This window comes from Theropithecus gelada, chromosome 2 (genome assembly GCF_003255815.1).
Source record: "Theropithecus gelada isolate Dixy chromosome 2, Tgel_1.0, whole genome shotgun sequence".
NCBI lineage: Eukaryota > Metazoa > Chordata > Mammalia > Primates > Cercopithecidae > Theropithecus > Theropithecus gelada.
In genome coordinates this window covers 164,100,427-164,116,097 of record NC_037669.1, presented here as the reverse complement: position 1 = coordinate 164,116,097, position 15,671 = coordinate 164,100,427, and the positions used below count along the sequence as shown (strand labels likewise).

Genomic DNA, 15,671 nt, shown 5'->3' with positions numbered 1-15,671 from the left:
CATCTCTGCCTGTTGAAATACTATTTCTTCAAAGTCTGTCCTAGATATTCCCTTCTCCATGAAGTCTTTTTAGACCTCTGTATTTTTACTCCTTGACCTTTCAGAGTTAGAGCTCCTTTTAATACATCTTCTTTGCTGTGACATTCTGCTTTTCATTGTGTAGTCTGTATATTTTTTGTTTTCTACCTCCCAGGGCGTGTTGCTTCTCTCCTCATCTGTATTCCCTGATGTTCCTTTCCCCTGTGCCATTGTACATAGTGAGAAATCAGTAGGATATCTTAAAATGAGTTTCTGGAGGAGGTTCACTTCAATTTCCAGCCACTTAGTATGTGACCTTGGGATGAAATCATTAACCTGCTAGCCTCAGTCGCCACCTATGTGAAATGGGGGTAATAATGATTCCTGTCTGATAGGATTGCTGAGAAGATTAAATGGGATAATAATACACATAAAACACAGTGTCTAGCATTTAGTAAGCATTAAGTAAAATATTAGTAATCATCACTACTCCAAACAGTTCTTAGCACAGAGAAAGACAAATGATGCTAGTTTGTTCAATAAATATAATTGAACTGCATCATTGTTCCACAGATGACAAAGCATGGCATGACATTTTGTGATTTACTTTCAATTGTTTACTGAAGTTTACACATAGATTTCAAAATTCTAAAAATTATTTGTGCAATGATTTCATGTAAATTAGGATGGCAAGTTTATAGAACTCTAATGTACTTAGCTTTTAGACATTTTATTATGGTATTCAATGAAATTTTGGACATAGTATGCTACTCTCTTTTACCTAATTGTATACATTGGAAAAGGAGGTGTGTATTTTTGCTAGTAAAATTCCCTGGGAGTTGGGATAGGGTTTGTGTAGCTCCTCTGTAGTCCCAGTTTATTCAGTTTTGTTAATTACTTCTTTTCATATACCCTTTCTGGCCTGTATCTGTTCTATGTAGAGTTTATAGAATTGTTTTGTTTTTTAGTATTCTCTGATGTCTTGAAACATTCTTTGACAATCACCATAGAGCCTTTATTTTTTCTGACTTCAAGATATTATGTGAGCACTATGTATTGCATTCTTTTATAATTACCTCTTTCTCCTGTATCCTTTTTTTCACCTTATCAGTGCTTTAATCTTTCCCTCTTATGAAAATGAAATTGAAATAGTTTTATTCCCATTTTGAGGGCTTATAAAAACGTTTTAATGTGTGTCAGATTTCTTGCATGGACAACATAAACAGTTTTGGTGTTAGAATACATAAGAACAGTTTACATGTGCACAAATCTCCTTTATGAAAAAATGGAGCCATTACAATCAACATGGATTCTGAGAGAAACCCCTAAGTCAGATCACTTTGCAATGATACTCAAGTTCATCATTTAATAATACTTTGACTATCATTTTTTAATATCAATTTTATAAAGTCTGTATATATTTATATGTTTGGGAAATTGGAATTTTTCTTACCTCTGTAAATAATGATAGTCTTCTACTACAATTGGAACATTTGCATATTTATGCTGAGAGTTCTTGACTCGTGTATCCAAGTTAATAGGTTTCTACTCCATCAGCAAGTAAGCTCATCATTTTTGAAGCTACTAATCAATTAAATTGGCCATTTAATATGGACTACAACATATTTTCTTCACATTTTGCATTATTGAATGTTTTCAAAATTTATGGTCCCATTCAGAGATGATCATACCTTAGATTCTTGTGCAGTATCATGTATAATTATTAACATTAATACAAGAGTTCAAATATTATGTTAATTCATGAGTGAAAGAGTTAACATAATATTTTATATTAAAGTAGTCTCAACAAATTAACAAAGTTCACATTTTCTTTGGAATCCCCCCCCTACGTTATGTACTTACGTTCTTCACTGGTAAAGTACTTACGTTCTTCACTTGAGCAGCATGGGAGTTAGGGGTGCTGGCCCCTATGCAGTCAAAAATCCATGTGTAACTTTTGATTTCCCAAATGCTTTGCCTACTGATAGCCTACTGTTGACCAGAAGCCTTACCAATGACATAAACAGTTTATTAACACGTTTTGTATGTTATATGTATTATACTGTATTCTTACAATGCAGTTAGAGAAAAGGAAATGTTATTAAGAATATCCTAAGGAAGAGAAAATATATTTACTATTCATTAAGCGGAAGTAGATCATCATAAACGTGTTTATCCTTGTTGCCTTCACATTGAGTAGGCTGAGGAGGAGGTGGAAGTGGAGGGGTTTTGGTCCTGCTGTCTCAGGAGAGGTATATGCAGAAGAAAATCCACATGGACCAGTGCAATTCAAACCCATGTTGTTCAAGGGTCATCTGTAGTCTCAAAACTGTTTAAGAATAGTCTTGGGGCCGGGCACGGCACCCAAGCCTGTAATCCCAGCACTTTGGGAGGCCGAGACGGGTGGATCATGAGGTCAGGAGATCAAGACCATCCTGGCTAACACAGTGAAATGCCGTCTCTACTAAAAATACAAAAAAATTAGCTGGGTGTGGTGGTGGGCACCTGTAGTCCCAGCTACTCGGGAGGCTGAGGCAAGAGAATGGCGTGAACCCGGGAGGTGGAGCTTGCAGTGAGCTGAGATCGCGCCACTGCACTCCAGCCTGGGCTACAGAGCGAGACAGTCTTATACGCTCTGTTTCTATCAGCAGCTCTTATATTCTTGTCAGAATGTTTCATTTTTCTGCTGTATGGTAGCTGATGGTTTCCACTAAGGAATTTGTTCATTTGTACCTCCTATTTTTGGGGTAATTGAAAAACAAGATTCTGTGGAGCTCGGTCAGTACATTTCTGAATCACACATTTTAGTTTTTTCCAGTAGCGATCATGACACCTCTGGAAGAAGCATGTTTTTCCTTCCTTTGTGTGAATTCTTTTGGGGACCTTGTCCTTTGAGATCTCTTTTAATCCTGGAGCTCCTACAGCGGTCATACCACATATTTTCACATGAATACTTGCGATTATCTGTCTACTGGTAGGGTTGTTAGATAAAATTACAGAACTCCTTATTAAATTTGATTTTCAATAAATAATGAATACTTTTTAGTTTAAGTGTCTTAAATATTGTTTGTTTCTCTGAAATTTAAATTTAATTGGGCATCTGTATTTTATTGTTTACTTATATTTATTTATCTGGCAACCCATCTCCTGGTCTTTTTCTTAACTAAACTTTGAGAGAGAGATTGATTGTACCCTAATTCTATAACTTGTTTTCCTGTTCCCATGGTAGATGAATAATTTTTTACTGACTGAAAAAAATAAGCTAATAAACTGAAATGTTTCTTTATCTGAGTATTTATAAAGAAACTGTGTTCTACTGAGTTTGCCCTTTTCTGTGAATTAAATTCATTGAAAAAAATCATGTTTCAATGAATAATTGCAGATCTCAACCTTAATTAAAAAATCTCATCTCCCTTTCTCTTCCTTTCTCTTCGTCATCTCTCTTCCTCTTATCTTTCCAGCTCTTACTATAATTAGCTAGCATTAACAGCAAATGTTTGCTTTAGTTAAATTATTCAGAACATTTATTTTACTTGTCAAAGGTTAGATCAGGTTGTTGTTTGAACTGGTAATTAAATGCAGGCTAATATGCTTTCATATTTATATGCACTATAAGCCTGTTTCCTCATCATTCTGTATAATTTTATGATGTTCAAGGCTGACATTTCAAAAAGGATTTTGATTTTGTGGAAAAGAAAACATTCTAAGTAATGTAGTTTGTTATGTGATTTGAGAATGTCCAAAGTTGTGGTTGAAAGTAATTACTACATTTCAATGTCATTGTAACATGTAGTATCATGGTGCTAATTTTCACCAAGTAGTATATAATATTAAGCTCACTGCCTGTTGAGTTTGCATTTGATATGAGGATCAGTGCTGTAGTCGTTGGCTATAGTAGGTGCTCAGTATATATTTGTTAAGTGACTGTTTTAGGTCTTATTTATGGCATAGTTTTAAAAAAAATATGGAAAACTCAGATCTTTTATCTCAAACAGTATAATCTATATCTATTCCTCTGACATACTACAAGGTTCTCCTAAATCATTTCAATTTGTGTGATTCTGTGTAGAACAAGTATAGCTCAATTAGCCCTCATATTTGGGAATTACACTGAAGCATGTCTTTTTGTTTTTGTTGATTCATTGAATAAATGATTTTTGCAAGTTCTGGGGTGCTAGTAATTTAGAGTATAGATTAATAAAACAGGTCCCCTATCCTCACAATGGAAGTCAGTGGAAAACCAACCATTATACTAAAGAATGGTTAATGTTAAGGTAGAGTTATGCATACGGTAAGTGGGCATCTGAATCAAATTGGGAGAAGGCATGTTGAGGAAGAGTACTTTTGAGTTGTATCTTAAGGGCCAGTAGTTGGTTAAGTGAAGAAGGTAAGAACAGTAGTGCCTTGCAGAGGAGCCACATGTGTGGAAGTGCTGAGGTGTGTAATTTGGTATAGTCGAAGAAAATTTAAATGTGGAGAAGTAGTAGGAGATGGTGCCCTTCTTTACTTAAAAGTAGTTTCCATTGACATTAGGAAAAAGCTCTGAATCTTGAGAAGGTCTATAAGCCATGCCTTGTACAGTCCTTTTCTGCTTCTTAAGCTCGAATATCAACCCAGCTGAGCTTGACTCCTTACACACTTTACATGAAATGTGCATGCACGGCCTCTTCCCTGAGCCCTTGTACACAATGTTTTCTCTCCCAAGAATGCTCTTTCTGAAGGATATTTGCTTGACTCCTTTGTGGTACTCATTTACACAGCCCTCTGCTTCCATCTCCTTGTGGGAGGGAGCATGTGAGCAGACGAGGTGGGAACTGGAGTGCACAAGTGCTGGAATCAGCTGTCTGCTTCAGTGCCTGTTGGGTCCATCTGTACTCACTTGGACCTGCCGAGTTCCACCCCTCACGGGAGGGAGCACACAGGTGAGCAAGTGCGGAATCCAGAGGGAGCACTTCTGGTCTCCAGTAGGAGCAAACTTTGGGCCCCACAGCAGTGTCTAGGTGGGGCTGCCTGTGACCTCTAAAGCCCCAGAGGGCATGTTACATTGTTCTTTTAGCTCTGCCCTTTGCAGACGGCTTAAATGTTAACAACTCAGTGGGCTCTCTGCCTTTTTGCATGAGATGGCTGTCCTCTGCCAGGAAGGGCAAAGAATCAGTGTGACAGCCTTTCATATCTGCACTTGTGGCTCCTGAGCTCTTGTCCAGCATCCAGGAAAAATGAGGTTGCGTGAATGAATTGAAGGATGGTAAATGTGGCGGATTTTATTGCTGATGAAAGTGGCTCTCAGTGGGAAGGGGAACTGGAAAGGAGATGGGGTGGGTAGGTAATCTTCCCCTGAATTCTGGCCATCTTCAGCTGGATTCTTTTCCAAAGTTACGCAAGCTGTCCCTCTGTAAAGCTGTCCCTTTCAAGTCAAGCCACTTCTCTCCCATGTTCAGTCATAGTCCTCCACATAGCTACTTTCTTCTCTGTGCTGACTGAGTCCTGGGTGTCCTATATTATAGGCACAGGATGGAGGGGCAGGGTGGACTATGGGTAGTTTAGGAAAAGGCAACATTCAAGTGGGAAAACAGGGATAGAAGTTCTCACTTTGGGCTGTAGGTTTCAGGTATTTCTGCTTGAAGGCAGGGTTTTGTCGGGGACCCACCCTTTTCTGCTTAGAATTTCTCTGCCCCCTGTCCCTATCATGGTGCTAATTTTCACCAAGTAGTATATAATATTAAGCTCACTGCCTATTGAGTTTGCATTTGATATGAGGATCAGTGCTGTAGTCATTGGCTATAGTAGGTGCTCAGTGTATACTTGTTAAGTGACTGTTTTAGGTCTTATGGCATAGTTTAAAAAAATATGATGGAAAACTCAGATCTTTTATCTCAAACAGTATAATCCATATCTATTCCTACGACATACTAGAAGTCTTTTCCTACTCTACTGTTTTTATTTAGCTGAGATCAATATAACCTTAAAAATATGTAACAAGTAATGCATCTGCTGTCTTATGAATAATTTTTAATGTTTATTATTATTGCCAGGAATGACAACAATGAACCATAGTATACTGCAGCTTTTGATATATGATCCCATATGCTTTATTTCATCCTTATAACAGTCATGAGATAGGTGTTATATGAAATTTAGAAATACATATAATTTCTTTTTTCCGTAACATCATCTTTTATCTAGAATTTAGTGTCTTCTGAAGAGAAGATAACTGAAGTAAAAATAAAAACATCTTTCAAAATAAGAAAAGAGTAAATGCAGAATTAGTTATATAGTATATCATGTTTGTACGTGTATGTATATATTTTTAATAAAATTGACTTAAAAGATTAGCCGCAAAGTAGTGTCTACTTTATGTCAAATATAAACGAGATGTTATTCTGAAATACTTTCAAACTCTACTTTTATAATCAAACAACTATTTTTTAATAATGTATGGAAGGATAGTTGGAAATTCCAGTGGTTAACTTTTTTCATGAATATTATTAATTTGATTGATCATTGCCTTATGACACATTCTCATCATTGACCTGTATGTGGTTCTTTTATTATTTATTTATGGATGGTTAACTTTGTAAAGCTTGCATATTGTATAACAATAATGTTTACTTGCTTCTCAGAAATTTCTTGAAGTTAAAACTTAAATGAAACACAAGGACTTATGACAGTTCTCACCCACCTTACGAGTGTGTTTATGAAGTAACCTTTTAGTCCAGCTCAACATGACAAGTGGCTTCTTTTTCCTATAACTGGATGGTCTTGCTAAAAAAGCACAATTCAGAAGTTGAGTAAAATACACAGATTTCATGTTACCTACAGCAAGAAAGGTGAGGGTTTCTAGGCAGAGGGCAAAGTTAAAGACGACTGTTTCCTACCTTTTTCTGGGTCTAATGAGTGTGACCTAGATCAGGGTGGTTGTTTGTAAAGAATGGTTTTGATTTTGGATTTTATATTGAAGGTAGAACTGACAAGATTTGCCAGTGGGTTAGATATGTTCTAGGAAAAGATTTCTGTGTGCTGGCCTGAATTTGGGCAGATAACCTGAATGATAGGAAGAGCAGAGTGTTCCCAGAAGAGGAAATGGGGATGTGCAAAGACCTAAAGAGACAATGAGCTGTATTTTTGTTTTAAGGAATAGAAGGAAGACTTATGTAGCCAGAGCATATTGAGGGAGAAGGGAGAGTGGACTCTGAGGGTTAGGCATTACCCTGAATTTAAGACCTCTTAAAGAGGAGATAAGTAAGCACTTCCCAGAGCGATGTTTAGTTTACCAGTAGCGTGAACCACATTTATAATTGTGTTGAGTGTTTTTGATGAATTAATGAATAGGTTTTATTCCTATTAGGATAATATCTTCATATTATGGGGGTACAAAGGAATGAAAAATACTTTCTCTGCCCTCAAGGAATACATAGTTTGCATTTACAAAAAGGTATGATAAGCTAAATAAGCTAAGAACTACTTATGATAAGGGTAACAGTTTATGTAAACAATAGAAGTGATATATCAAGGAATGCTTAATAAATTTGGTGAATGACAATTTCTGCTATAACATTATTTTCAAAACATTAATCATTTATTATATAACACCTTAAGGATTTTTCCTATGCTTACTGCTTTATTATAATTTATTTAATATTTTTCCTCTCATGAAATTCTTTCTTTCTTTAAATAAATTTATGTAAATAGGAAATCTTTTGGCCACAGATTATCCTAAACAAATTAGCACTTGCTATAAATAGAGGGGAACCATTAAAAAAACCTTATTCCAATAAAAAAGTATGTTTCTGCCAAGCCCAGAGGCACATCAGAGCAGGGGAAATACTGCTGTGGAAGAGCAGGGAGAAATTACTTCTAGTGCTGGTCCCTAAAGGAAAAGTTGAGTGTTGGAATTATGTACAGGATTTAGAAAAGTGAAGAGGAAAGGCCTCCTCAGGAGGAAAAGAGATGCATAAAACTGAATGGAGGAATGTGGAAATGTTTTTATGTAAGCTACTTTGGCTAGCAAGGACTGAGTGATGCTTCTTAGCTGCTGATCTTCCCTCAGTGATGTCACTTGGTACTAAAGTGACTGGTACAAATATGAATTTACAGCATTTGGGGACTTAAATAATGTTTTTAAATCCCCAACTACAGTTTTGGCTATTTGATAACGATTCCAAAGATCAAGTGTGATTTGTTTATAAGTTATGATTTTGCCGAGGAATATGTGATTTATGCTGTATCCACAGCTTACTTATTACTTGCTTTCCTTACTAGGTAATGCATTTACTCTGAGATAGTGATCTGTACAAGATGCGTACACCTTAAAACTATTAAGAATCTGTTTATCTGAATATCTCGGATTTCGAAACAGCTCACATGCAAGAAAAGTAAACTGAATTCTTTGGTATTACATTATAGTTAACAAAGGAAACTACCCTATAATTCTTGGCTTGATTTTTGTTAGGCCACTTATTAAGTGATTGTTGTCATTTGAGGTAGCTTTGCCGTGTGACCTTAAATAAGTCACATAACTTCTTTGTGGTTTCCTTATCTGTAAAAGGTGTTATAGTATCTACTTCATAGAATTGTTGTAAGGTTTAAATGAGTTAATATGTATAGTGGTTTAAACAGCTTTGCTTCCCAGTAAGTGCTATGTGTTTGCTGCTGCTGTTATTATTTAATCAAAAGGGCTATCTTTAAGTACTAAAACTTCCTTAGGTTTCCCAGCCCTACTACTTACTAAAAACCAAGGGATAAATAACAGATTCATACGGACTTTCAGAAGGATTGCCCCACAATTGGTGAGGTGTTCCTGAACATACCCCTGGCCTCTCCATGTTTGCACCAAGGAGAGATTTTTGTTCGTTGGTTTTTTTTGGACAAAATGATTTGATTTGATGTTTGTATGAAGAGTAGCCATTTGTTCCTTTTTCATATTTTTAATTATAATCAGTTTAATATAATTCACCAAATTATGATTTCTGTTTTCTCTTTTCAAATTTTATTTTTCCGTAATTCGTAATTGAGGGTTGTATTAAGCTTGATTTTATGAAAACCATGTTGAATCGTTTAATGGCTAGAGGTAGTATCTATATAAAATAGGATATATAAATATATAAAATAGGAACAGCAAGAATTGAAAGTGTTTTCTTATGGCTACATAATAATAAAAGGTTTGGTTTTGTTCACTAGGCCAAGCTAATTCCCCAGTATCTGCGTCTTTAGCATCTGCTCAGGAGATCTCTGAAACCATATGAGAATACACTGTGGAGAGCTTTCTGTTAGGCAGTTCAACTCTCATAGTGCTCAGTTTTTTCTTGGTTTATGTGGTCACGAGTGTCACTTTCTCATGACTTTATAGCATTTTAATATTGAAAGGCAAAATGCATTCTTAGTTTGTAATATAAAATATTTAAGTCTACCTGTGAACCTCTCATATTCTGCATATTTCTCATTGTGTATATTGTTTATGAGTCTAGTATTTTAATTTACAGTGAATTGTTTGCCCTAAACAGCTTTTGCTGATGGCATGAAAATTATAAGAATTCAATCTGTTTTGATTTTTTTTGATCATTGTTCTTATATGTTGACCCTTATTGTAGTCTTATACCTATTTATTAGACAACACTTGGATAGTAAAATTGTGTGGTTGGTAAAAATGAGTTAAGGTTTCAGGGTTTTACCAAGGGGTGATGTTTAATATTGAATGACATGTATTAAGACAAATGCTTTTATATATAATTTATTTGGCATTGTAAATGCATTTATCTTGTGAGAAACAGACCCCCTGTTGTCAAATGAAGTATTCTGGAAAGGTTTGGAGTAAATAAATAATAAAACTACTTTGATATACAATCTAACAATATTAAATATTAAGACTTTCAGATGATTGATTTTAATACTTAATTAACTTAAAGTCCAGTGTAACCCTCTTGCATTAAAGATTGACAGAATTTAAAAATAAAACTTTATTCTTTCTCTTTCTTTGTTTTCTTTCCCTCTTTTTTCTTTTCCTTTCTTCTCTCCTCCTTTCTGCCCTTATACTAAAGACTTTAGAATATCGTTACTTCCAATCATTAAATTTACCTTTAGCTACCAACATTTCTAAATAAAAATTTTTTTTAAAAACAAGATTTTCAGTTACCCTATCTCTTAATTGTGAAAATGTAGCTTCTACCGGAGAAGCTTGCTTTTATACCCCAAATGTCATATTTCTGGTTAAATACCTATCATGGTAAATACATGCTACCTAGAACTCATACTTATTCGTGCTGCATCCTTCTTCCCTTTTATAATAGACTCTGAAAGTAGTCCATTTAAGCTCTTCGGTATACTTTTCTTATAGGAGAAATCTTTATGTAAAGTGTATCATATCATTTCAGTGTTTGACTTTTAGGTTTACCATCAGTCAAGAATTTAAATGAATGAAGTATGCTTATATGAGCTTTTCTGAATATGAATGTCTTTAGAGTGACACAGTTCAGAATGCTAATTCTGTGCCTAAGTATTAGAAACAGTTAAAGAGAGAATATAAGCTGAAATATATAGGATTTCATATTCAGACAGAATAAATTCCTTTTCTAGAGGTTCTGTTCATGTGATGCCATTTTAAAAGAGAAAATATTATTAAACTAACTTATTATCTGTTCAATCCTAATAGTTTGAGATTTTCACTTAGATATTGCTTGTATTGTTTGATTGATTTTTTTTTTTTTTTTTTTTGGAGACGGAGTCTTGCTCTGTCGCGCAGGCTGGAGTGCAGTGGCATGATCTCAGCTCACTTCAACCTCCGCCTCCCAGGTTCCAGCAATTCTTCTGCCTCAGCCTCCCGAGTAGCTGGGACTACAGGCACGCACCACCATGCCTGGCTAATTTTTGTATTTTTTAGCAGAGATGGAGTTTCACCATATTGGCCAGGCTGGTCTCGAACTCCTGACCTCATGGTCTGCCCGCCTCGGCCTCCCAAAGTGCTGGGATTATAGACGTGAGCCACCGCGCGCGGCCTGTATTGATTTTTTTTACATGAAAAATACTGCTTTGATTTTTTAAGTGTACTTTAAAACTGCCTTCTAAGCTTTAGTGCTGAACTCTTACCCTTTTATTAAAAATTAAGTATTTGCAAAAGAAGTCTTTTCTTTCCGACAGATCACTTTTAAGATTTAATACTCTAACCTCTATACTTATGAAACCAGTACAACTATCTTAAAGATTAGTCTTGGATTTTAAATGGGAATTTTAGCCTATTTGTGAACTCCTGTGCCCAAGATAGCACTAAAACCGTATTGTAAAATTAGTTATGACTTTTTGGAATTTTGAACTCATGTGAATAGGAAAAATTGTTGTTTATGGTAAGTTTAACAAAGGAAGGAGAGGGCCTTTCCCAGATTGTGGAAGGTATATTACTATGCTTTCTCAGTCAGAAAAATTAGATTGCTTTTGTTTATTTAAAATAATTCTTAGGCATCATCATCATTTTTATCAGCCAGAGAAATTCTAGGAACAGGAAGATATCATTTAAGAGAACTAAAATCTATCAATTATGGATTTAAGTAGTCATCTACTAAGAGGCATGTTTTTGGCCTTTATATTCTTTTCTCTATATGTATCTTGCTTCTATGTAAGAGAAAAGTATGGCATGTCAAAGATAGAAGTTGGAGTTTGTGATCAAATTTAGAGATCTAATGAACCAATGTAAGTGTTACGTTTATGCTGATAAAATCCCTTAATTTTTTATAGTCTGATATTTACAGGTAAAAATTTATTCATAAATATTAAGATAGACAAATTTATTAAAGACCTTTGATATTCTGCTTTGTAATCAATCATTTTCTCTTACTGGAATGTTTATGAAACACAAATTGGGAAATTCTTAGGAAAATGATTTCATGTTTAAAAACAACATTATGTTATGATTTCACAAGGTAATCCCAATAACAGTAACCAACACACTTAAGTTGCTTTTTTAGATTCAAGAATGCTAAAATAGCTCTTTAAAACAAAACGATAAAAAAATGAAAGCAGCAACTTCTTAATCAGTTACTTTTGAATTAGGTTATTTAAATCCGCAATTAAAAGAAAACTACTAACATTATCCACACGTTTTCTTCAACAGATTGCTTGAAAATAACTCATTATTACTAGTCAGCTGGTTACGTTTATTTAATTATAAAAACATTTCAGTGTTTCATTTTCAATCTATAGGCATAATAAATTAGGATATAATGGATGCCTGATTATATAGAATGGTTGTAGACTGGGGTATTTGGTTGATTTTGTTTTCTGGTTATTGGATATTACTATACACTTGTTAAGTTCTAAAGAATTATAATTTAAGCTAAATTAACTAAATGACTTCTTGAACTTTCTCTAAGGAGTCAAAAAGACGTTAGGTATTTTTTAGCACCTTAAATGAATGTATAAATATCATTGTGTGGTAGAGTATTTTCTTCTAACAGTGTAAAGATGAGGGTTTAAAAAATACTCCTTTTAAAAATAAACTTTGATAGCACCTTGCTTGTCACTTGTCTATTTTTAATGTAGTTTAAAATACATAAAAGTCATTTATTTATTTATCTTAGGTATGTGAAACCTGTGACAGTGAAAGTGTACTGTAAAAATAAGAAATTCAGCTACTGAGATTATGAAAACATGGTTTAGGATATTAAAGAAAATTTAAGGAATCTAGCAGTTAACTTGAAATACACATTCTCAAATGTTTGCTTTTATATTTTTAAGAGTATATCAGAATATATGGAGAATATGAATCTTACATTAAAATAGTTGCCCTTGGGCCAAAAAAATTTTTGAAAAGTGTTTAATCTGTTCTACCCAGTATTTTTCTTTTAATTTGAATTATTTGCTAACACTTACAAATTAGCAGATTTCACGTAAAATTCTGGATTTCTAGCTTGTCTTGAAAAAGCTGAAGCAGAGTAAAGGGTGTTCTAATTATTCATAGGCTGCATCTTTTTATACCCCTTTTTTTACACCTGGTCTTTTTGTCACACTGACTTATGTAGAGCCAAATTAATGTAGGAGGAAGAATGTGAGCTCTAGAACCAAACAGGATGACTTCAATTTTGGCTTTAATACTTACTCCTTGTGTGATTCTAGACAGATTACTTACTCTCTCTGTACCTCAGTTTCTCTATGGTAAAATGAAAATAAAATTGACAAGATAAATTGGGTTTTAAGGAGGATGAAATGAGTGTACATGAAACATTTAGACTAGTTTTTGGCATATATTCATTGTGCATAAATGTTAACTATAAATAATAATGCTTTTTGCCTGACCTCAGTAGATACTTGAATTTGGTGACTGCTGCATAGCAGAGGACCTTGGTTCTGAATTTATTTATTTATTCAACAGAATTTATCAAACTTTGTGTTATACTCTAACCATTCATCTACATTTTGCTGTCTTCTACTAGATTATTTTCTCCAGAGTTTCTTCTGTATAGCAAGTGCTCAGTATATGCTTATTGATTGGCACACATAAGCAAATACTGACAACTGTCTAGATTTATGGATTTAAGATTTATAGCTTTAGATATTCTTACTGCATGTTAGCTACCAAAGTTCTTTGTTTTCCTTAATCCTCTGCTTACATTGTTTTAGCCACAATTCCAGGGCGATAGGTTTTATTAACATCTGACTGTGATTGTGTGGATGTAGAGGGTTTTGGAGACTTCTGATAAAAATTAGAACATGTATATGAGTATTTTACAAGGTGATGGTTTAGAGAGAAAGTAAATAGAATAGAGGGGCATTTTGTTTAGGTAAAAGGTCATCAAGAATTTCTGTATTCATGAACATATCTGGAGCTTTTCCTCCATAGGTGAAGACCATATCCTATAAAATTAGACACTCATTTTATTTGGACTTGCTTTTACCACTTCTTTTTACTCTTATTATTTCTTCTTCCTCTCATGTCCTTGCTGCTCCTGAAATTTAAAAGATTATGTTACTTACATTATTTTGCATGAAAATTGGTGAACTTGGTTTATTTTTTGAATGAGTTATGATTTGGAAGATAATTTGCATCTTATGGACATATAAAATTTACAAATAGTATACCTTGGAAGTTGAAAATAATTTAAAACAAAATTTGTTCAATATGGAATAATTTATATAAGTGAGAATTGAGAGGGAAAACTTTCAAAATGACAAAAGGAAATATAGGTGGTTTTTTATAAAATCTTGTAAGTATAACACCAGAGGTGGATTTTATACTGGAGATACAGATATATTTGAGCACATAAAAAGTTACCTATGTCACAAAAATGTCATACAACTGAAAGACAGATACACTTTGAGAAAAATATATATATCATATAACCAAGGTTTAATACCCTTACTACTTAAAGCATGTTCAGAAATCGTGAAGACAGTCATAACAATTAACTCCATTAACAAAAGACAATAAACAAATGTCAGAGAAACAGTATCTCAGTAGTCATCAAGCAAATACATTACAAAATTTGACTATCACATTGGTTCAAAAAATCAAAGAGGAAACATCCATTGTTAATGAGAATCAAGGGGAGATGAATTGTTCTATTAGGTACAAACCTTTATAGAGCACAATTTGCCAAAATCTTGTTTTTTAAACATATATTTTAATCCAGCTATTGTAATTTTAAGAATTTATTCTAAGGAAATAATCATGGATATGATACAGACATACTGCTAAAAGATATTTATTTTTGAGAGATATTTATTTTTGAGACTGTTTATAGTATTGAACAACTGAAAACATCTTGTTTACTACATAAGGAATTGGTTACATAAATTGTGCCGACTATATATAGAATGCTAGGAATCATTAGAAATTATAGACACACAATTATTTTTTTTAAACTGGGGAGGAAAATACGGAATTTAAAGTATTCATAGATTACATAATAAGTATGTTTAGCGTGTTATGAATCATTTTAAAACCATATGTATTTTAAATGCCCAGAATAAAGACAGGAAGTACATGTGTAATACACTGAAATGTTAACACTAATATTTCTAGCTAATACTATCATGAATCATTTTAATTTGCTATATTTTCTGTATTTTGAAAGTTTCTGTTGTGAATGTTTATTATTTTGGCTGTAAAACAAAAGGATGCTCTAAATGTGAGAGTATTGTCTTTAGAATTTAGCATATTTATTGAAAATAAATATTCAAAATTGAGATAAAGATTATAAATGACGCTCAGATTTTTGAGAAATTTTTGAAATGGAAATTTTGTGTTACCTTTTTCCCTTCTTTGCATAAGCCTACCAATGTAAGGTAAAGTCCCTGGAGGCTGGGAAAAACTTGGTAATGTCTATAATGTTCATTTAATCGTTTCAGTCTTATATTTATTCGCAGTCATAGCAGAAAAAGAATTTATTATTTTTCTCTGTATTTTTTCACCTCCCAGGTAGTTACTTTTGGTGACATTGTCCAGTTCCCACAATGTATCATTCCTTATCTGAAACTAGACATCCTCTGCAGCCAGAAGAACAAGAAGTAGGCATTGACCCCTTGTCCAGTTACTCTAACAAGTCTGGAGGTGAGTTTTGTATGCCAATACTGTTTGCAGGTAGGGTACTGGTAAACCCAGCAGAGGGTCCTCAGTTAGCTGTGTCCACCTTATGTGTGTAATTCTCTTCATGAAGCTGAGCAGGCCAATG

General features: G+C 33.9%; 1 protein-coding gene across 3 annotated transcripts in view; it reads left to right on the top strand.

Annotated features, from left to right (window-relative positions):
• The window catches only part of TBC1D5 (TBC1 domain family member 5), a 564,034-nt gene that overhangs the window by 195,699 nt on the left and 352,664 nt on the right, over positions 1-15,671 (top strand). For all 3 annotated transcript variants that reach the window (XM_025377827.1, XM_025377829.1, XM_025377828.1), the window contains one exon: positions 15,419-15,550. In XM_025377827.1, the coding sequence (XP_025233612.1) occupies positions 15,454-15,550 (97 nt within the window). In that variant the 5' untranslated portion in view covers positions 15,419-15,453. The remainder of the gene's footprint in view (positions 1-15,418; positions 15,551-15,671) is intronic.